Source organism: Empidonax traillii, unplaced genomic scaffold (assembly GCF_003031625.1).
Source record: "Empidonax traillii isolate 1590-97213 ecotype Southwest subspecies unplaced genomic scaffold, ASM303162v1 scaffold203:size1130161, whole genome shotgun sequence".
Taxonomy (NCBI): Eukaryota; Metazoa; Chordata; class Aves; order Passeriformes; family Tyrannidae; genus Empidonax; species Empidonax traillii.
Genome location: NW_020955396.1, coordinates 1,037,039 through 1,060,417, shown reverse-complemented (window position 1 = coordinate 1,060,417; position 23,379 = coordinate 1,037,039). Strand labels below are relative to the sequence as shown.

The window sequence follows — 23,379 nt, the reverse complement described above, 5'->3', positions numbered from 1 at the left end:
GCTGTAAGATGGGCAGGAAGAAACAGCTTCTTATCCTTGGAACCCAGGTCTGAAAAACATATGGAACACATGATGGCCGAGACACCTATAGTTCAAAATTATAGCTGGTCACTTAAAAATGAAAAAGCTGCTGACCAAGATTTATAGCATCTGCAGGAACAAAAAGGAGCAGTTACTTGTCTATGTCAACACCCAAATTACTCAATGGAAGCTCAAAGCTGTAATTCTGAGAAAAACTTTTATTGAAAAGTAGTGAAAACACTGGAAAAAGTATAAGTTAACCACTTGTCAGTGTGTTTAGGAAGCATAAAGTGAATTCCTATTGTTGTATACAGTAGCTCCAACACATTGAGAACATGATTTGCAAGTCTCTGCCTTTGCTCAGACCACCTGAAGAAGGTGACTGCACACACAAGAAGGCTCCTGTTCTGCTGAGTTACAGCAGCCGCTCGTAGAACAGAAGATAGGCTTGTGAGCTCAGCACTTTGGAGGCAGAGACAGCTTGTACGTGGGTATCGCTGATGTGGAACCACTGCCCTTTGACTGGTTCAGTTTCTAAAGCTGAGAAAGGAAAAATTAGGAGGAAAACTTATTACAAAGAATTAAAACAATTCTGTTATGGTTCTTTAGTAAGAATTGTAGAATGCAATTACAGAATCTTTAAGGTTGGGAAACACCTCTATGAGTCCAGCCTTTAACTGATTATTGCCTTGTCAGCCAGACCGTAGCCCAAAGTGTCATTTCCTGGATCACTTTAAGGGATGGTGGCTCCACCACCTCCCTGGGCAGCCCACTCCAATGATTAACCACCTGTTCAACGAAGAAATTCTTCCTCATGTTGAATCTGAACCATCCCTGGCACAACTTGAGGCCATTTCCTCTCATCCTGTTACTGGTTGCCTGGGAGTAGAGGCTGGACCCCCACCTGGCTACAACCTCCTTTCAGGCAGTTGTAGAGAGCGATAAGGTCTCCCCTGAGCCTCCTTTACTCCAGGCTAAACAGCCCCAGCTGCTTCAGCTCCTCCTCGTAAGACTTCATCAGCTTTGCTGCCCTTCTCGGAGCACTTACCTGCTGTGGCAGGGGATTGAAACTCGATGATCTTTAGGGCCCCTGCAACCCTTCTGCGATTCTATGAGTAAGAACATTTAAAACATTTCTAATGATTTACCTTGAGGAGATTGTCCTCGAAGGACAAGATCAGAGAGGTGGTTGTTTGTAGTTCTCATTTTAACGTAGGCAGTGTAGTGGCCAGACCTCATTGTCCCGCTGTGTTCAACAACTCCATAGAGAGAGTACAGTACCTTTGTATTCCCTTCAGCCACGTTCTAGAAAAGCAGAAGTTTAGCTATGTCAGTCAGGTACTGGGTTTTGAGGAGAGTAAACTGATTTGTTTGCTGATGAAATGGAAGCTGGCCATTGCAGATTCAGGCAAGCACTACAGCTATGATCAGCGCAGTACACCGACTCGAGTACAAGTTAGCTGGTGTTATCCCACAAAATAACAAGCTTGACAAGCGTTCTACAAAGATTCTGCTAAGCAGCTTCATTGTGAAAGCACATTAGAACATGTGGAAAGGAGAATCTGATTGTTTTCCCACTTACTTTACATTTAGCTGTGCAGAAAGGAGCCAAGTCTATCACTTCTGGAAACTTGATATGCCTGTTAACCTTCTGCAGATTAAATCCAGCCTTAAACAGCCAAAGTAGAGGAAAACCCCATAATGTTAAAAATGGAGCATATTAAAACCATGCTTAGTTACTATATGTTTCAGGTTAACATTTCAACAATATAAAGTTAGTTTTACATTACACAAAACTGGGAAAAAACAGCATTTTTATTTTTTTTTCCTCCAATGTCCAATTTTCCAGCATTACCTCCTTGCCCCCACATGCTGCACTGGAGCACGAGTTAAGATGGCTCTTCAGCTCACTCTTACATTAACTTAATGGTAGCAAAAGTGGAAAAAGAATCAGCTCTAATGTACTTCAGATACTGCAAAATGCCTGAGGATCTAATCTTACAGCATCAAAACTGAGGTAACTTGTGCTCCCACCTGAATCAAATAATTGTCCAGTATCAAACTGGAAAAACAAAATAAGATGATGACAAATGTTATTTTCTTCATATTACAGTCCCTTGGAATAGACTACACATTTCCATTTTCTATATGAAATTGTTTTTCATCTAATCAAAGTTACCTCCCTTATTTTTCAGTTATCTTGTCCTAAACACCAAACAGTTCTACATTTAGAAGAGGCAGTACTGTCTCCCTTTCCTTTTCTCTTTCTCTCTTGAAAAGCTAAAGCCCTAAAACTTTTTTCTACAACTTGGGAATAAAGAGGTAAGCCACTTTACTTCAGTGTCTGTATATAAAACTTAAGTTGCTTTGCTTTCCTTTCCTTCTCCCCTCTGCCCCTTACAAGGTTTGGAATCCTCTGTTTTCCACTTCTGCCAACTTATTTGTTATACTTATTTAGTAAGGGATTGTATTCTACCTATACCTACTGAAATCTATGAGTCCAGGAACTGCTGTAATACTAGGAAACCATTAGTGCTAAGACACCGCCTGATACAGTAAGCAATAAGAATAATGAGGAAATATGTTGTAAATAAGCTCACAAAACAGTGTCTTCCAGTTAATTAAGGGAATATTCTTTCAGGAAAACACACCCCAACACCTCAAAGACCATAAAACCCAATGCTGCGCGCATCAATGCCTTCCAAACTGGGAAAAAGCCCAAAAGTTTAGGGAAATAAAACTAATGTTAGCATATTTTCACATTATGTGCATGAATACATAATAAACTGATACTATACACCTACATTAGCCTGGTACTTACATGTTGAAACCTCTTTAAGTGAAGAGTTAAAATTGGAGGAGCAAGAGAGATTAGCATCTGCTTTTTGGCATTAGTATAAACATACTTCTTTTCACCTGCAGAAAGGACAAACCATCATTAATTAATATCACATGTTACAGCAAGAATTCTTTATTTTCACGACATAAACTGTTATAATGTCATGTACTACAAAAACTGAGCAGCTGAACATTCCCCTTTAACATGATAAACTGTACAATGAAAGTAGACAAAGTTATAAAGACACCACTTCAGGGGTATTTCCCCCACCCTTACCCACCCAAACAGCGGATAGGAACATATTTAAAGTTTTCTCTTAAAAAATGGTTTGTCATACTTTTTATGTTGTTCTTTGGTCCACAATGTCTCTGTGTACATACATCACACAGTAGTTTATTGGTCTCAGTAAGTTTCTCGTTACGGGTAAATTGATACAAACAGTGATGGATTGAACCTTCTTCTGGGTTCAGATCTTCCCTGTTTGCCAGAGTACAAAAGGCCATTTCGGGATCCTCTGTCGATACTTTGCATGTCTTGTTGGGAACAGCCTGAAGGTCATCTAAGGGGTCAGCTTCATTGGCACTCAAGTGTAGTTTTGCAAAGTCAGTAGCAAGCTCTTCCTCATCTCCATTGTCATCATCCTTATCTTTCAAAGAGGGGTTGTCAAGGCCATTGACAAACTTTACAGGAGAATCTAAGCCTTCCATAAGGGGATCTGTGAGACACTCATTTTCTGCACACTCTTCTTCTGTCTTTCCAGTATTTTCATGCATGCTCTGAACTTCTGTATTATTTCCCTGTAGAGTCAACTCTTTCTGAGTTAAGCTGTGATCTTTGCACTCATCTGATGATTCCTCTTCTTGCTTTGTATCAAGAGTTTCAGAGTTAATTTCTGTCTCTGACTCTTGGTTATACTCGACATCTATCTCTGACTGTCCAGTTGCACAGAGATCTGTCAAGTGAAACACCTTTCCTTGAAGTTTTTGCTGGCGGCGCTGGCTCTGCACGTTTGAATACATAATGCACAAGGTACAAAAACCACAGTAAGTATAAATTATATTTAACATTTTGTACCAGTTCTTCATCAAGTTTTTAGCGGTATGCCATAGATGCACAAGGAAGGAGGAGGGGAGAATAAATTATGATTTCACCAATACTGAATTTATCCTCGCTGAGATATAGTTCCCACTGCTCCTTTTTAAGCAATATCATCAAGATACAACTAATAATCCCCCTGCTATTTTCCTGATCCTTTCTTATGTCTGTATTCCAAAGTTTTGTGAATATTCTTACAATCAATGACTGGAAAACAGCTGTCTGATACAAATTAAGGCTACTTCATACAGGCAAACAAATTCAACATTACTCTGGATATTAGCTTATTCCTAGCACAGCAATGCTTAATAGAACATAAAACTTCTTAACAGCAAAGATCTAGATATAATTGGTCTTTTCAGTTGTGCATTTGAGTGAGGAGAAATTCTAAGCTGTCTCCTCCTTCGTCTTAACTAAGGGAGCAAAAAATAATTGGTTTTAACAGAAACTGTGAGCACAAAGTGAAATACTTATCAAAACCAACCTTGGCTTGTTTTCTGGCCTGTTTTTTTGCTTTTTTCTGAAGGTGCTTACTCGTACCAGGGGGCTCATCTTTCTGCTTAAGGTAATGGTCATTGATTTTATCCTCTTCATCCTCAGATTCCTTTTCTTTGTTTTTTTTGATGTTTTCTCTCTTTGTAATTTTTACTTTCTACAAAACCCAAAAAGCCACAAAAACAACCACAGAATTAGAGATGTTACTGTCCCAAATAACAAAACAGTATTCCCCACTAGGGATGAGATGTTATCTGAGTTTTCAGCTCAAGATACATTTTAATGATATACCATACAACTAACTCACCCCCCAATGTTTATTATGAAGGACTGTCTCACTCCAGAGGGGGTCCATGTGAAACAAGGACTTGCAGAATGAAACAGTATGTAAAATTAAGGCTATCAAGGGCCAAATTCTGCACCTGTAAGGGGGCAACATTATGTTTGCCTCTGGCACACGTCATTAAAAAACTGAAGAGTATCATTTAACACAGGTGGAGACATCTTCAGTTAAGCTGCCTGCCACAGAATTTGTTTGCTTCTGCAAAAATGAAATTTGTTTGTGGCAGAAGACGTGTGATCTGTTTGGCTGTGGGGGTTTCATTTCAATATTTACTCATGAACTTTTGTGTGAGCAGTGCTACACAACAAATCTGAAATATTACGTATACAGATTATCAATGCAAAACACAAAGCAAATCAAGTATTTTGAGAGTCCAGAGATTGATCAAATAAATTCATATTGATCACATAAGTATTCATATACTGTCCTATCAACGTTTCTCAACTTTATTCCATAACCCGAATATTAGGAGAAGTGTTCTTGGACTCAGTGGAGAAAAATGGATGACCAAAGGGAAAAAAAAACCCCAAAGCATTAAAACAACCTGTGTGACTTCCCAGAGACAATTTATGAGCCACAACTTACAGGCATTTACATGGCACTTACAGGCACTTACAAGATTTTTCTCATGAAAAATCTTATTCTCTATCTTTCTCTGCAGTTTTACCTTGCAAAAGAGACTTCTAGAAAGATGCTTGAATTCACTCCATAATGATTGTATGATAAAAGTGTTTTTATATAAGCAAAAAAAACCCCAAAAAACCCACCAACAAAAAACTAAGCCAAAAAGCAAACAGGTACAGTTTCTTACCTGAGCATCTAGTACAGGAAGTGACAAATCAAGGAAAGACTCATGGACCAAGGATACCTTTAAATGAATAACCAAGAGTCCAATTTAATTTGGTTTGGAAGCAGCTGGCTTGCTGTCCCCATAAGCTTATGTGCATGTTTGCATTCAAGGCCTGCTTTCATTTGTGCAGACAAATGTAAAACACAGCTCATCTACCTTCACAAATGACCAAAATTTAGCAGTTCCATTACCACAGAAATAAGCAAGAAATATTTGTACAAATTGCAGTGATCTAGTGTCTAGAATGTGAGACCTTAGGGTCTAAGAGACTGATAGCTGCAATCTATCATGATATTTACCTAGCCCACTTGCTAACACCCTCAATTACTTCACCCTCATGATATATCCTCCCAGTAAAGCCTTCTTAACTGTTCTGCCAATCCTGTGGGCATTTCAGCACGAGAAATGATGAAAAAAAGGAAAGGGCCCCTGTCAACATATTCCTGGTAGCACAACAATTCATTTGCTCTACAGTCTGTTCTACTGGAAAGAGCTCACTGGGAATCTAAGATGGAATTTTTCTGGCGGAGGCAGCTTGTTGCTGACCTCTTCTTGTTCTGGAAGGCTTTTGAAAAGAACTGAAAGATTAGCTTTATAACATAAGGGAAGAAAGATTCCAGCCAAATCATGCCCCTTTTTGAAAAGCATGCAGCTAGTCAGCAATCATCTCTACAGACAGTCACTTTGAGGCTCTCCTGCAGATTACAGAATATTATACTCTAGGCTTTTCAAAGTGGACAGTTTACTTACAGTTCTGCATTCCTCACACATAATTGTGCTGGTTAATTCTCCACCAAAGATTCGATCTACAAAACTTTGTATTCCCTTTTTCTTTTCGTATTCTGAGAATTAAAAAAAGTATATAGTCAAGTTAATACAGTATACTGGCAGCCAATTTCATTATGGCATACCAAACAAAATAAAGAGAATACAATATGCAATGTGTATAATGGAACACGTTGGCCTGTTCTAGTTTCCTCAGGACAGGAAGTACAGCAAGATTCTTAAATTAGCCATCTTTTGTATATCAAAGTGGGAGGGGAAACACATTTACATAAAATGCCTTGGTTAAACCAACACTTTTAACACTTTCTCCACTTAGATGCATTTCCCTATTTTCTCAGAAGTACTGCATCCCAGGAAGAATTCCTGTTTTCTCTTAGGACTTAGCAACCATCTGAACTTAAAAAACAAGCATCAGCCTTTGTCTCTACAGGCACATGACAAACAAAACCTATTTCCTCAAGTTGTATTTTCAGAGTAGCACAGAGTAGCTTGCATTTAAATTTTCTCTTCATCCTAAGTCATGTCAAAATAGTTTAAAAATACTTCTGTTCATGGGGGTTTTTACACCACTGTTAAGTAACAGTTATTAGGGGCTGCATAAATTACATTCACATGCTATTATTTTAATTTCTAATATTTTAATTTAATGATTAATCACTACCCAAACATATGATGTCTACAGAATCAACTCCCTCTTATCCTGCTAAAAAGGAAATGCCACCAAGTTCAGCAAGAGACTTAAATACAGACTAAAAGTATTGAGCCTCATATTCTAGATACATGTTCAAGAGGTGGCATAAAGTTGTACAATTAAACATGTATGTTTTAGTTGATACAATTAATGTTACTTTATATACTTCAACAAAACAGAAGATTTTACATGTTACTGATGTTGTGATAATTTATTTTACCTTTAATTTTCTTTTTAAGTTCTTCTTCATTTTGTTTGTTAGACTCACTCAGTGCCTTCAGTATTCCAACACTTATTTGCTGAAATTTAAAAAAACCCCCACACTGTAAAATTTCCTAAATTTATTCAGTTAACCACTTCACTTTACAAAATGTTTCAGATGGAGGAAAAATAATAATTTTCATCAATTAAGAGAATCAGTACAAAACCCACAAATACTCGTAGACACACAAAATAGTTCCTGCAGATACTAAAAAAAAAAAAAATCAACTGAGAAACTGGCTTGCAACCATATTCCAATCAGTATGTAAGAAAATCAGTCTAAGGATGAAATAGTTGCCCAAATTAAAAAAAAAATTACAGAATTTCCACAAGTGCATTTCATAAATTAAGACAAAAGGACACTCTTCAGGGTGACTACACATACTCCAAACCCACTTTTTCTGGGTGTTCTCTGTGCTGATCTGCTTCAAATAAGTGCTATAGGCAGCACAACTGCTCCACAGAGGCTGATGTATCTCAGAAAGAAGGTTCTTTCTCCCCTCAGCAGAGGGGAAAGTCTGGGTCTGGGGTATGGAGAAGAAAGGTAAGCATAACCATGAAATTAGCACTCACCTGGATTTCCTCTGTTCTCATTCCATCAAGTAAGTAACGAAGCAATTCATGACTGTCTTGCTGCTGATAACCTTTAAATCGTATTGCTCTGTTAAATAAAACATTACTTGTAAAGTATAAGTGAACCCAGAGATAAACAAAGGAAAACCAACTCACACCAGACACACGAGGACAAAGTCTCTATAACGCACCTATACAAAACCAACAAGTGTCTACATATGGTATTTTCTAAAAATACAAAGCCAGCTAATCAGAATAAGTCATTGAATGTCTTTCATTTTACTGCTATTCATTTATATTTTGCTCTTCATCCTCTTCTGTCAAAGCTTGTTAAGTATTCTTAACATTCATAAATTTTATATGCTGTGATGTGAGCTCGGGTTAAAAGAAGGGAAAAAAATGTCCATCTTTTAAACGACAAACTCTTTCATGGTCACTATGACATGCAATTGTACAGATACTCACTTTTTACAAACCTGAGCAAAAAGTTCCTTAGGAGTGACAACCCCTTTTTTTGTCTCTTGCATTTCTGTCAGAAACTGATGCATGGCTAATGTCAAAGGACATGGCTGATCTAGTTTTATCAGCTGAGGTTCCTGTTTGAAAGAAAAGCAACAGAGCTGTTTTGCCTTAATTTAGTGACTGATTCTTCTATAGTAAGTTTTTCCTTATGTAAACCCTTCGATTCTTGAAAACTTTACTGTAATATAAATATACAAAATTCCAAAATGGCAATGAGTTAACCTGACAAAAGCAACACACAGTTTATCATTAAATGATACCAAAAGTCATTAATTATGTATTGCTTAGTTCCAACTCTGAATTTCTTACTTTTACTAGGAAAACCAACCCAATTTCTTAAAAAAAATGCACCACCTTTCTTTCCCATCCAAATCCCTAACTGCAAGGACAGGTGCATTATTTAAGTTAGTGCTACAGACCTCCTCTAGTTTCCTGTTTTGCACTTAGACAAATGCCACTATAGCAAGAGTTACGCATTGTCATCCTTTAAATAACTTAATCACAATGCAAGCACTTCTTTTACAACAACTATTAGTTACTGAAGCACTGCTCGTGCATTCTGAACAAAAAACATCCACTGGATTCAGAAGCAGGTTCATGGAAGGCAATAGTGAAGCTCCTGCTGATTTTGCATCTTAATCTTGTCAGTATTTAGCTGAAACAGCTTTAAAACTCAGAGATAAGGATTGCTTTTCCCCTTAATGGACTGGAAGGTGGGGACAAACACTACAGTCAAAGCATATTACCATGGATAACTCAGGTGACTCGATTTTAACTGTTGTGCCAGGCATTCTAGCTTCTTTAAGCAGCTCCCTCAGGACTGGAGTTTGTGATAAATTCTGTAGAATATAAAAGACAGAAAGAGGTTCCTAAACTGGGGACAACAGGAAGGGCACCCGAATTCCATTAGTCATGGAATTTGTAGCAACCAGATTAGCAGCAATTAATTTTTCCCAAACGTAGGACTTGAATGGTTAAGTACTACCCTGCAATTTCCATATAGCTAATGGGACTTCCAAGTGCCTTCTATAAATACTACTTTAAATTGAAGAAACCCTAAATCTATTATTTTTTTATTGATTGGTCTTTTGACAAGTGTATTTACTAGTGTCTGTTTCTAAAAATCAAAAGATAAAATGCAGTGTGTGTGGTTTAAAAATAAATCAAAAGCAAATAGTTCACTAAAATCTGCAGGTACAGCGGGAATTTTGTTTGAGTAAAGCTTTAGGATCAAGAGCCTAGGAGCACAAGAGTTTTAATACACTTCTTAGCTGAACAAGACTCGAGATGGCAATGCATGCAACATGCTCATCCTGTTGACATTTACTATTGATTTCCTGTTGCTGAGACACTTTAGTTTCATTAAACACTCACGGTCTTTGAGTATTAATCTCATATTCCAAGTGGTCAGCAAGGGTGATGTGCCAGATAATTCATATTTTTATTAAACTAGGAAGGTGGCATGTTTGTTACGTCAGTGAAAAATGCTGTCCCTCACAGACAAGGCAGGTTTTTTTACTTCTCCTTAGAGCAAGTCTGAACATGCAACTCCATTTCCATGAATTTCTCTGGGCCAACACACTATTTTTAGAAAGAACCCATCATTCTTGGCAGCTGAAAAAAATCACAGTCTAATTGTGTCACTGTAAAATGCTGAGGTGGGCGGGGTTGTTGTGGGCTTTTTCATTTTGTTTAGACTTTTTTTTTTCCTATTCAAAGTTGTTTTTTTTTAAAAAGTAACAATAACTTCTGTACCTGCATCACTGCATTAAAGAAACATGTATTCCCCAGGTTACTAAGTCCTTTCACAGTGATCTCCAAGTTAGCATTTGAATGAGTATTCTCTTCTTTAAGCGAGACTTCTTTTTCTTGCTCATTTTTGCTGTCTTTTTCTACTTTTTTATTTTCAAGTTCTTTGTTCTCTTGCTGTTTTTCTACTGAAATAATTAAAAAAACATACCACGTATTAACCCAGTAACAGGCTAGGAAAAATTTATTATAGGCAGCAGTAATCTACAACATTTAAAACTTACACATATGATAATTAATTCTGTAATTGTGTAAGTGTAACAGTATTGGTTTAGGCTCTTAAACTGTCTAGGTAACAGCAGTTAAAAACCAGAACAAAACGACAACAACAAATACAAATCAAGATCCACCTGAAATGCCATTTCAGATTAGCATGCAAATTGAACATGCCTCTTGGTCCACAAGCCATTCATGCCAACCTCTGAAACTCTGCAAGTTGTTGTCTCAAATTTCATTCCTATGTCAAAATCATCTATGTTAGGGCTTGCTACAACATCCAGCCGGTTACCACTGTCAAAGCATTCTCATATTCATTTTATGTACCTAGAAGGTTTGTATTTCAAGACACGTTACAAATATTTTCCCCAAAATTACTTTAGTATATTGCTCAAAATTTCAATGACCTGTTTAATAAAAACACAAGGGGATTTCCACAGTAACACCCACACTTGTTCTGCCAGTTTGGCAGTCCATGATTGATTAGGTTTCTGATAAACAGGGCTATGAGCCAATATTAACTTTAAAACCAAGTAACGCCAGCTCAGAGAAAGCAAGGAAAACTGACAATAAAATCTTTGGACAAGAAACAGATGGCTGGATAACAACAGATGGAACACCTGAAATGGCCAACAACTGCCTGTTGGTATTCACCCGTTTTCCAGTTCAAACCTGAGAAGAAAATTTTGGCGACCGCTATGAAGTTCAAATATTAGATGTAGAGGAACGACGTGTGTGGGAAAGACTGACCACTCAAAAGATTCTGCTCCCTGTGGGAAAATCTCAGCTGCTTTCTGAACAAATTGGATTTGGAGACAGCCACGCTGGCATTGCTGGATGTTTGTGACCCATTTCCCAAGGGGCCTGGGATTTCACCCAAGTGTAGGACGGTGCTGGAATTTTTGACAGTCATTCTGGACAGCATTTATTTTTATATCAAATTCTTCCAAGTTTTCTAGTGGGAAGTTGTACAAAACATTTTTTTTTTTTTTTGCCATTGTGGAAACTGGTTTTTTTCTGGGTTTGTTTGCTTTTAAACAACCATGTTTTACAGACAGACTGCAGGTTGAACACAGTACTTTAGAGAGTTCTGAAAGCCCTGCAGTTGCCTATTCTAAATGTACAGACCAAGTGAAAAAGCCTCTTGCATACTCCCTGCATTAGGAAATGTGCTGCAACAGCTGGAGACTTAGTCATTCTAGCTGATACATTCACAAGTACCTAGAAAAATACTTAAGAAAAATCAAATCAAATTATCCTTAAGCAACAACAATTTTCCTTTAGATCTCAAGAGAGACTGAGCGACACTGATGAATAAACACAGCACTACTAAGAACTGACAGTAAACTCCCTATTCACAGAAAAAGTGAATGTCATTTTTTAAAAAGTCACAGTAAAACTATCTTTTTCCTCCTGTTCTTGTATGTCTGTAGAAGTTTAGGGGACACAGCAAAATCCGGAACCAATCAGGTCCATGAGGTAGGACATTACTTATGCTATCGAAACTGTGAAAAAGAGAAAAAGAATAAGGGAGAGAAAGCTTTTTCCTTTACCATAAGGTGCTCAGTCTAATTTAGTGTAAATTCTGGATTTACAGTACCATCTCCTACATTTAGCAGACTTTCTGATTTACTGTATCTATACTATAATTACTTACCTGGACGTGATGAGTCAATACAAACTTGTTTTCTAACAAAATCCACAGTCTGGCCCAATTGGGTTGAAGTTTTATAGGGAACTTCATTATCACATATGTAGCACCTGCCTCCGCCGCCCCCAAAAGAAAAACAATTAATGCTATTTTTCTCTTATTATTTAAAAATCCTAAACTATTTGCTTGTTTGATGTGACTCGTTATACAAAGTTAAAAAATTAGAAGATTTAGTTTCAGATTTAGAAGTCTTGGAGAAGAGTTCAATCTACTTCTGATCATGAAAATAAAACGTTTAAAAATTATCTTCAGTAAATTATTTTGGTGAATGGTGTTTGCAATTTACAAATATAAACTAGACTCTTAAGAGATGTGCTTAGAAACCTTGCTGCCAGAAAACTTAATGAAAAATAAGAAATTTTGCCCAAAATCAAGAAACTAAGATATCAGTCCCTAAAGGAAATGACTCATGAATGTTACAGCATGGAAAAATATTCTGAGTACTCTAGCCAAGCAAGTACTTTGTTCTACTTAAATTGGATCAGAAATAAATCAGTGTCCACTATTAGACCTGTGGACTTTTATTTGCTCTTCTGTTGCTGATACAAACCCTGTTTGTCTCTTTGTGAGCAAAGAAGTGCAAGGTTAGGCCAGTAATCTGCTTTAAACAAAATTGTGAGAGAAGCTGCAGTGATAAAGGTTCAAGAAGTGTAAAATTCTGCCAGAACACACACAGCTGAAGGAGTTTTACATATACCAATTTTGTAGTTCAGCTCTTTGAAGAGGTAAGAAAAGGTACTGAAAAGACTGCAAACACTTCTGCACTTTGGAACACACCACTAACAGTTCTTAGGTACAAATAATTCATCAGATTTCAGGATTATCTTAAGTCAGACTCAATTTTCTGATACTAAAAGCAGAAGTCTGCAGCAAAATGCTTTCCTAAATCTCTAGCATCCCTGGCATTTGCTGCAACTCTCATATTTCTTCATATCTCATTAAAAAAAGTGGCTCAACTTGTGGATCCCTGATTGTATAGCTATTATCTGGTTAATCATAAAAATAGGCATTCTTACTCCTGGAATAACAAATGATAGTTACTTCCATGGGCAGTTTTAACATCATAACCCTCTACCTGTCAAAAAATGTGTAGGCAACCTTGAAAAAATCGAGGGATTGGAAGGAGTTTTGTTAGTAATGGCTGCTTGACTAACAGGGGAAAAACATGAGTAGATCCAACTGCTGTGTCATACTAGGACTGAAAATGTGTACAACAGCACTTGTAAATGCAAAAGAGCAGAACACTCCTCTTCCTCTCCAAGTTCAAAACATTTCTTTTAACTGTCTACAGGTATCGTTCATATCCCAATTTAAACCACATATGCATGCACACCACAGAGAGATTTATTCACATATTCATATAATTCATCAAAGCAAAAGCAGTTTTGATCAGAATTTATGTACTAGGCCCACTGTGTGTAATACAGTTTTTGATTGTTTTGATTTATAACAATAATTTCTAGCCACTACATCAATCTCTGAATCATTTCTTGGGCAAGTTTGTACAACTAAGAAATTCTAGGAGGAAGCAAAAACATCTTCTTTTGACAACTTCCTCTCATTTACAAATACTTTGATTAAAAACCAGGGAAAATAAAGCACTTAAACCCCCACAATTTTAACACTAATCTAAATTCATAAAAAGAAGTTCACTAGTTCATTAGTAATACATATTATTAATAATGTTCATTTTCATTCCAGAGTTCAATACACATAAGTGCTAAATATGATCAAGTAAATAAATAACGTTATATAAAATGAACATAATAAACACAGATATTAAATCATAAAACAAGGTTACTAAGCAAAATGAAAACTCTTTATGTCAGGTACAGTACTTCTGTAGCATAGTTTAGAAAATTAGGGTTCCTCCTTACATATGGTAATGTATCATTCATTTTAAGAGAGGGAAATACTGCCAGGGATATGGATTTTGTATTGATTGATTAAGTAGCATTTTCTACTTCTACACCTATGCTTCCTGACTACATGTGGTATCAAAAAATCATATTTACTGAGAAAATAAAAGTAAGTTTGTCACTAAGTGTATATCAGAAAGAACCTCCTCCCAAGGTCTAAAGGTTTGATTTAGAGCTACATATCAACATTTGTTTCCATTTGTCAGGATTCTGACCAAGTTAAAGCAGTAAAATATAAAGTCAACCCCATTTACTAGTTGGTCAATTTTACAAGTAAGTAACACTTATTCTGCAAATGCCAGCAAAGACTGCTGGGGTTCATGTGTATGGAAATACTTTAATATACACCCAGAGATAAGTCTTTGAATTCACAAAAAAAAATCCCAACAAATTATCACCCAGCCTCTGTTGTCCTTCAGCTGTATGTTTTACAAACTCACCACACGCTCCAGTTGTCCAAACTGAGAACCAAACAGTGGGGATCTGATCTTGGCTTTTCATAATGCTTCAAAGCATGCTGGTCTGGAGAATTTCGGTCACAACCCTACAATGTTGATAACCAGAAGTGTCACAAAATCCAGCTGACAATCAATGAAACATACATAAAGTCACGGTGCAAAGAAAGTATTAAAATATGTTAAACTAATTAGGATTAACAGATGGGTCTCTATTAGTTATTTCTGCAGACAGAAAGGCAATTTACTGGGTGCAGAATAACTATAAAGCTGCTCTGGGACTGAACATTTAATTTGCAAATTGGAACAGAACAAAAACCTCTTCAACATGCAGAGTTCTAAGTTTAATGAATTCATGTGAGCATTAAGATCTTACTGTAAAAGATCACAGATTAGGAGCATTTTTACTTTCTCTGCAAAATAATTCGGACTTTCTAGGAAAACTAGTTCTCAAGATGGTGTTTTAGCCTTAAGCTTGCTAAATGCCTTTGTGCCAAGCTTTCAAGCACTTCATTTGACATTTAGAGCAGACTTTTTTTAATGACTCTCTAGTATACAAATTTATTTAGGTAGCAACACCTTTAAAATAAAAAAAGAAAGAATATAAGAGTTGAATAAGAAGCTCTCTTGTTCTACTGTATTATGAGACACCGAAAAATATTAAGACAGATTAACAACAAAAGATACCCTATGTCCACATTTTAGGCATAACCATATTGAAGGGCCTTCAGTCTCCTCCTCAGACTTCTCTTGTGTCTTATTGTCTGCCTTGCAGTCCTGACAAACGTGCCATTCCACGTTCAGCAGTGCCTTTTTCAGATGACTTTGTTCCAGTCCTTTACGAATGTGCTTGCACGTGGGTTCTACAAAATAAAAAGCACAAGAAGGATGTTGGTATCATAACAAATGCACATGTTAAGGACACAGGCAGCAATCCAGAAGCTAGGACAGTCTTTCTAGAGTCAAAGAAACATTGACAATTTATCAGATGTATTAGAAAGAAACCCTTTATTACCTGCACTCAGAATCCAGGGATACTGTTGGTGCTTCCCAAACTATTGTATTGCTAAAAGTATCCCTCACAGCTACATCTAGTTGGAGGAGTTGACAGAACTTTTGGATACACACTCGCCTACTATGTCAGGCTTTCATTATTGTGGCGTTATGATTCCCAAATCTCCCACGGAGCAGCCACAGCCCACTGCCACAGCTTCCCATCACCAAGGCTGCACCTGCCTGTCTTAGAGAAGTGGAGATTACGGAGGTTCTGCTTCCAGCTGAGCTGTCCCGGTGAAATTATGCAGCAGATTATGGTAATAAAAAGAATGGCAGTCATAGTTCCTGTGCTGTTATCACTTTGCACCGCGATACTACAGCCCAGCTGCACCTTCTGGGCCTGGTGTGAACTCCATCTATTTAACCAAACCTAGCTAAGAACGATTACACCAAGAACAGGCATCTGTTGCTAAGAGCCACTTTCAGGACTTTAGCTGTCTTATTTCTCCTTGTTTAATTTTTCAAGTTGTTGGTTACATTTCTGCAAAACAAGTATTGACAAGAATTATACTGCTGTTTGCATAATTAAGCTGTCTTAAGTCCTTTACCTGAGGTGTTTTTTATTGCTCAGATAGTGTAACAGCTCTGAATCCACCTTTGTTGAGGGTCACATGCAAGATTACAGCATCAAGACAGCAGACTTCTCTTGGCATAAGCTGAAACTGGTGCAAATTTTGGACCTACAGTTCTGTTCCTGTCCAAGATTACAGGATTTTGGCACAGTGCAAATGCTAGCCAACAAGAGACAATTACAGATATTTAGATGTATTCTTTAAGCCTTTTTAAAAAACACAAGCTTCATCTACAACTTCAAAAATGTCTTTTTAAAAAGAAACACAAAACTTCTGTGTTTTGCCAACTACTATTATAGTTGAATTATTCATAATAAGTCTTAGTTTCATTTATGGCTTTATAGAACTTTGTCATGGTAAAATAACCTATTTATAGCCAAAGAGGTGAAATGCCATCAGCAATGACACCATAACTGTTCTCTCTGCTGGAGTTACAGCAGACATGGATCCAGACTCCAAGAAACAAACAAACAAAAAAAACCAAACCCCCAAACACCCCACAGAACCCCAAAACCCCTGACAACCAAACCAGACAAAAGCAGCTAAAAAAGCTACCTGTTAGAGACAGAAGCTACCCAAAGAAGACCAGGACACTGAGGAATACAAAGTACAGTAGACTTGAATTTAATCAGGCCATCACACCAAGCCTCCTGGCTAAAATTGTAAGTGCATTGTCTCAAAGATAAATTAGACTGGCTCAGTTCACTTCCCCAGTCGGGATCAGCGAACCAGATGAGCAAGACACAATCTGTGACCTGGTAGACAAGGTGGCAGAAGAGAATGCTACACAGCACAAGGAAAAACAAAACCTACAGTAACCAGGGTAAACAAGATAAACAAATTAAATTTCAACACAGGGGTAAGAACAAGTAGAGCTAGAATAAAATTTACTATGTGGGATTAGGAACTATTAGGAACAGGAGGAGAGGAAGAAGAAGAGGTTTTAACCAAAATACACTATGACCAAAAGCTGAGGTGTCCAGGGTCAGTACTAAATTAGCTGCTAGAATGAAGATAAACTATTTCACAGAAAATATTTTAATCACAGCCCTTACTGCTAAAGCAAGTACCTTCTGTAACAAAATTTTCATTAAGAAAATGCTACTGAAGCCTTAAGCTTAACAGCTGACCCTACAAACCCTTTATATTTTGAGGAATTTTATACAATCTGTGTATCAGTAAAGAACTATAAGTCTGACTTTTCTAAAAGCCAGAAAATAATCTCAGTTTTCAAGACGGGATTATTATTTTCTAGCATACTTAGAAAAGTAGCAACAAGTTTCTTCTTGAACTTCAGTTTTAATTTAAAAATTCCACCTTTTATAAATGAGACTTCAAAGACAGTGACTAATGTAGAGGCCTTCTAATATTAATCAGCTTTCAAGCCCTCTTTGAGGTTAAAACAAACATTAGGTTCACAGACTTCTCTCAGGAAACATACTCAGTATATCTGGAGACTCATCAAATTGTGCAGTTTTGCCTTTGATGCGTTTCTTTCCCATATTTGTAGTCTGTAATTGTTCTTAAAAGGAAGAGTGACCTACGAAAGAAAACACAGTAAAATTAGAAGGCTGCTTCGGCTTTACTTCTTCATTGCTACACAAGTTATTTCTACGGCTAAGCTATCCCTTGAAGTGAATTAACTTGCCTTAATTTGACATTTTCAAAAGAAGAGCAATTATATTTTAAAATGAAACAATTTTAACTGTTGTATAGACAAGATGACAGTGTGAATAACAAAACCCAAATGATTTAAAATCTCAAGTCAAAAGCATTGCACCAAACAAGATTGGAAATTTTAGTATCAAAAATACTATGACCTGTTAGGATTTGTACTCTAACTAATAATACAGGGATTCTAAGAAAAGGAGTTGGTTTTGTCACAGTTGAAGTTATTTGCAACTACAGTCTTTCTGCTTTGTTTATTGCAAATTCCTTGTGTCCTTGAAGTAGTCTGACACATGCAAATACTGTAATATAATTGAAAATACACAGACAACTGGAGTTCTAATTTTTTAATTTCTTCACTGGGAAAGATTTATCCCCACACATCAAGTAAATAATTCAGATGGGTCTGTTATTTGCTATGCCTGTAGACTCTTCTTGACAAGAGTGATCTACCCCTAAGGAACCTGAACCAAATGCTTGGCTTCAAAAAGGTGGCTACTGCCCATATGGTAGGACATTTTTAGTTTCTAGTCTGTAGCCCCCGTACTAAAGATCAGCCAAAAAGCTCAGGTAAACTTAAAACGTGACATATTCTAAACGATGAAAACAAGGAAGGTGAGAGGGTTCCAAATCAAGTCTCTGCAGTCTTTGCAGGCCAGCCTAACCCTCCTGTCCACCCGTCACATGAACACAGTCAGCACTAAATCTGACCTGTATCAGCCGTCCTTTCAAACCTATTTCTTAGCTCGTACTCAGCAGCACTCCGGGACAGAGAGAAGCTGCCTGCTCGCAGTCATCACAGCCAAATAATTAAGGCACACCAAGAGAATCAGAGAGAAACAAGGTGGGGAAGACCTTAGGTATGATACTCACACACGACTTTTTGTATGAAAAGCCTTTTACAAACATGTTTGCATGAGCATGTGTACATGAGCATGCTCTTAGGGCAGATGACCCAGTTGCTGATGGAAGCCTGACAGACATTAAGGGCAGAATTATCAACTTTTGCAACTTAGCATTCAATTAGTTCATAAAAAGAAATGCCAGTTCATCCAACAACCCTTCCCTAGAGCACATTTTTCAGCAAAAAATACAATATGTACCTTATACGAATAACTTTTTAAAGTCCTTTCCAAACTGTCCTTGCTCCTGGCAGGAAGGTAGGACAGCATGAACACGAGTAGCTATTAATTTAACCTACGCTGTGCCTGGGCAGACTTCTCGGACAGGTTCTGCACTAGCCTTTCCAGGGCACAGTCCTCACCAGGAAATGCGCTGCACTGCCCCAACAACCGATGCATTTCGTCTTTTTTGAGATAAGATAGAGCGGTCTGCAAACGCGCACCTGCGCTTGACATCCCGGAAAGAACGCCCTCAGAGGCTCACCTGGGAGCCACTGGGGCAGGGCGGGGAGCAGGCCGGGCTCCTACGGCTCTGTCGGGCTCCTGCTGCCAGCCGACAGCCCGGTCCCGACGGCAGCAGGGACGGCCCATCACGACGGGGAGCGGGTGTGCCCCGCGGCTGGGCATTCACCTGGGCACTCGCTGGGGGCTCAGGGGGCACTTGGTACTCAAGTGGGCACTCGGCACTCGGGTGGGTGCTCAGGCGGTCGCCCTGCCCTGCCCTGCCCGTCCCGTCCCTCGCCCCCACGCCACGCGCACGCCACCCCCATGCCACGCGCACGCCGCGCGACACCGCCCTGCCCCGCCCCGCCCGCTCCCCATTGGCCCGCGCCCGCCTCCCGCGCCATGACTGACAGGCGCCGCAGCCAATCGGGAGCGCCGCGTGCCCCGGCCGGAGCGGCGGCTCCACAGCGAGCCCCGCGCCGGGAGGAGGAGAAGAGAGGCGGCGGCGGCAGCAGCGCGGTGGCGGCTCCGCGGGGCTCCCGTCCCTCACCTGCCGGTGCCGCGGGACGGACAGCTCGGTGGCGCATGGCTCCGTCCCGGGGCACACGGCAAGCTCACCTCATCCCCCGGCGGCGGGGCAGCGGTCACCGGCGGCCATGGGCGCTTCCGGCGCGCTGCATTGTGGGGCCGTGACGAGGATGGGAGCGGGACGTGTCCGCGCATGCGCGATCGCCACCGCTCTGAGCTCCTTCCTGGTGTTGGTGAGGGCCAGGCGAGGAGAGCGGGATCGGGACAGGGACGGGGACGGGGACTGGGACAGGGACGGGGACTGGGACAGGGACAGTGACAGGACTTGAGGGAACAGCATGAAGCTGTGTCAGGGGAGGTTTCGGTTGTATGTGAGGAAAAGGTTTTTCTCCCAGAAGGTGGTGGGGCACCGGGACAGGCTGCCCAGGGTGGTGGTTGTGGCACCAAGCCTGACAGAGTTCAAGAAGTGTTTGAACAATGTTTCCAGGCACATGGTGTGATTCTTGCGGGTGTCCTGTGCAGGGCTAAGGGTCGGACTCCATACCCTTGGTGAGTCCCTTCTAACTTACAATATTCTGTCATTCTGTAATATGATTTACATAGGGATAGTTAATGAAATTTGTCCCATATCCAAGCTGTATTTTTCTTCCCTAAATTTTTTCTTTGCTCAGGGAACAACAGAAATGACTAACCAGGAAGAAGCGGAGATGCAGGTTTCAGAGTTAGAGTTACTGTCTAGCATGTTTCCATATGAGGAGGAGTTTGCTGTGACAGACCAGCTGGCTCTAGCTGAACTGAAACACTATGCTGAAAATGAGTCTGCAGAGGTGCCGTCTTCGAAAGTTCAGTTTATACTGAATGTAAAGGCTGAGGTCCCTAATGCCTCTGTGGTACTGTAAACACTTTATTCTATTTTGCTTTTTTTTTTTTTTTTTTTTTTTTTTTTTTTTTTTTTTTTTTTTTTTTTTTTTTTTTTTTTTTTTTTTTTTTTTTTTTTTTTTTTTTTTTTTTTTTTTTTTTTTTTTTTTTTTTGGAGGGATTTTAGGGATTACTTGAACTAAGCATTTGCTCCTTGGTTTTTAGGTGGAATTCTCTATGGCCTGTGCTTTACCATTTAAATATCCGACTGTTCCACCAGAAATTACTGTGAGGTATGGCAGCTAATAAAAGCATTTAAAAGTTACAGTGTGTTACACAAATGCAGTTACAATAATAGAAAGCAGCTTTTTTTTTTTTTTTTTTTTTTTTTTTTTTTTTTTTTTTTTTTTTTTTATGGTTTACTGCCAGATTAGGCTGGGTGGACAAGTGTTGAAGAAAATCAAATCTTGCAAGGTTATGATTTCTCTGGTGTACTCAGCAAAAAAAGAAAAAAAAAAAGGGAAAAAGTGTGTAGGAGTGCCATCATCTGTACAGAAAGGTTACTGTAGATACTATCCATAGGTGTGATGCTCAAGAACAGAGACCGTTGCCCATTTTGGTAAAGCTTAACATTAACTAAAGGAATGAGTAGTCAGTGGCCTTATTTTTCCCTTGTCACAACTGGTGATTGGTCAGAGGTTGGGCTCGATGATCTTAGAGGTCTTTTCCAACCTTAACGATTCGATGATTCTGTGATTCTAAAAACGTGCTAAATTGTCAGCACGCGGTAACTGCATTTATACTTCCCTTTAGGTCGCCGTTATTGAGCCGCTCTCAACAGATTCACCTGAACTCTGATCTAAAAACATACTTGATGCAAAACTGCAGTGGTGAGCCCTGCATGCTGAGTGCAAGGCAGTGGGTTAAAGACTACGCAGCTGCTTACATTGACAAAGAGCTTTCGTCTTCCTCTGTGACAGCTGCAGGTGCCGTGCAGGCAGAAGTCACCACCTTCACTCGGTTGTGGATCTATAGTCATCACATCTACAACAAGCAAAAAAGGAAGAATATTATTGACTGGGCCAAGGAGCTTTCTCTTTCAGGATTTTGCATGCCAGGGAAACCAGGTGTCGTTTGCGTAGAAGGTTTACAAAGTAGTTGTGAAGAATTCTGGTCGAGGTTAGTTTTTCTTTGTACTTAAATTAGTAGTTAGAATAGTACATTTTCTTATGTTGTACATGTGGCCAGAAGTTGGGAAATCCAATCACCTTCCAGGATTAAAGATCTGCCAAGTACTGTATTTATAATAATGTATTTACAACTCTGAATACCCCCTGTTGGTTGCAGCAGTCAAAGCAATCATGGTGCACATTTATTTCTGTTTTATTTTCCTCTGTGTGTCACTTTTCTAGGGATGGGCAGCAGTACCCCAGTTGTGTTAGATATGTGTGCTCTTACATCACTTAACATTTGCATTTTATTCTGCTCCCATCGTTTATACTTCTGAGTGGGGGAGACTAAATGAACATAGTAATTTGATTATAAAATCTAAGAGAGTATGAGAATGCTTAGCATGGGGAAGGCAGAAATAAGCACTGAAATGGAAACTACATCTTCATTTGTGAGGAATAACATTAAGGTTTTGGAATCCTGAGGAGATATAAAAAAACCCAAGCTCCTCCTTACGAGAGTGTTTGCATGTGAGCAGTATTTCTATGACTAGCCCATGAACCATTATCTCTGTCTCTTTCTCTCTATTTATATGTAAACAGAATTTGTTGACTTTTGTAATAATAGTTATTCCATAGTGTTTCCTAAAGCAGTCTTTATTTTATAGATAGATTAGTATTTCTCCGATTACTTTCAGAGTAAGAAGACTAACGTGGAAAAGAATTCTCATTCGGCACAGAGAAGATGTTTCTTTGGAAGGTGGAGGACATGCTGAGATTCAGAGCCAACGGAAGTTTTCCACTTTGGAAGAGAAATGTTTTGATGCACATGGTGCCAGGGGAAATCATATGGATTTGGGGCAACTATATCATTTTTTAGAAGAAAAAGGATGTGCTGACATTTTTCAAATGTACTTTGGGGTTGAAGGACATTGAAGGGTTTGAAGATCAGCACAGGCCCCAGCAGTTATGATTGGAATTTAATCCTCATGACAGCTTCCTTAACTGTTCTGCAACAGTTGATCAGAGAGGGAATTAATAATTCAAGATTTACGTGATTAATACAGTTTTCAATGAAAACAAATATCCAGTGAAATCCCGAATAATGAAAATGACTATATGAATACGTTGTTACTCTAGCAGGTAAAGGCGCTGCACTGTCACTGCAGAGACCTGGGTCCGATTCCCGGTCGGGGCCACTCCCCGGGCAGATGGAGCTCATTAGCCCTGTAAGGCAATCCATCTACATCCTGAGGACTTCGCTGCCACCGTCCAAGCTCGCTTGGCCCCGGCAGATGAACCTTAGGATTAAAGGGTGGGCTCAGTTCCGCGCACACTGTGTCTCACCTAAAAAATCCAATGCGCAGGCTGGAAGGTGTAAAGACCTTCCTCGGTTCTTCGTTCGCGAAGACTGGCCATTAATTTACTTTCTGGTTTTAAGGAGATTTAGGGTACGTACCTAATTACAATTAAAAAAATATGTGTTTGATAACCAACTGGGCAGTTACAGAATTACAGATGAATGAATAGACGGAATATAGGGAATGAATATAGGAATAAGAAGTTACAACAATGCACTGTGGATATCTCAGGAGA

At 39.0% G+C, this 23,379-nt stretch overlaps 2 protein-coding genes across 6 annotated transcripts; one reads left to right on the top strand and one right to left on the bottom strand.

Moving 5' to 3' along the window:
• Positions 1 to 221: 221 nt before the first annotated feature.
• USP16 (ubiquitin specific peptidase 16) lies at positions 222 to 19,913 on the bottom strand. 4 transcript variants are annotated; one of them, XM_027887090.1, is made up of 18 exons: positions 19,847 to 19,913; positions 17,656 to 17,754; positions 15,274 to 15,449; positions 14,572 to 14,675; positions 12,159 to 12,262; positions 10,232 to 10,413; positions 9,223 to 9,315; positions 8,420 to 8,550; positions 7,955 to 8,042; positions 7,341 to 7,419; positions 6,394 to 6,485; positions 5,605 to 5,661; positions 4,440 to 4,607; positions 3,198 to 3,861; positions 2,843 to 2,937; positions 1,604 to 1,690; positions 1,170 to 1,326; positions 222 to 561 (listed from the first exon to the last, which is right to left on the bottom strand). In XM_027887090.1, exons 2-18 carry the CDS (start codon positions 17,714 to 17,716, stop codon positions 437 to 439), a joined length of 2,463 nt encoding a protein of 820 aa, XP_027742891.1. In that variant the 5' UTR covers positions 17,717 to 17,754; positions 19,847 to 19,913; the 3' UTR covers positions 222 to 436. The 4 variants fall into 4 exon arrangements, with proteins under 4 accessions (XP_027742891.1, XP_027742890.1, XP_027742892.1 ...); XM_027887089.1 differs by having other exon boundaries at positions 19,779 to 19,892; XM_027887091.1 differs by having other exon boundaries at positions 10,232 to 10,410; positions 19,779 to 19,892.
• RWDD2B (RWD domain containing 2B) lies at positions 19,864 to 22,913 on the top strand. 2 transcript variants are annotated; one of them, XM_027887097.1, is made up of 5 exons: positions 19,864 to 19,989; positions 20,428 to 20,616; positions 20,840 to 20,907; positions 21,428 to 21,793; positions 22,482 to 22,913. In XM_027887097.1, the coding sequence occupies exons 1-5, from the start codon at positions 19,885 to 19,887 to the stop codon at positions 22,717 to 22,719; spliced, it is 966 nt and encodes a 321-aa protein (XP_027742898.1). In that variant the 5' UTR covers positions 19,864 to 19,884; the 3' UTR covers positions 22,720 to 22,913. The 2 variants fall into 2 exon arrangements, with proteins under 2 accessions (XP_027742898.1, XP_027742897.1); XM_027887096.1 differs by having other exon boundaries at positions 20,428 to 20,646.
• The last annotated feature ends 466 nt before the right edge of the window (positions 22,914 to 23,379 follow it).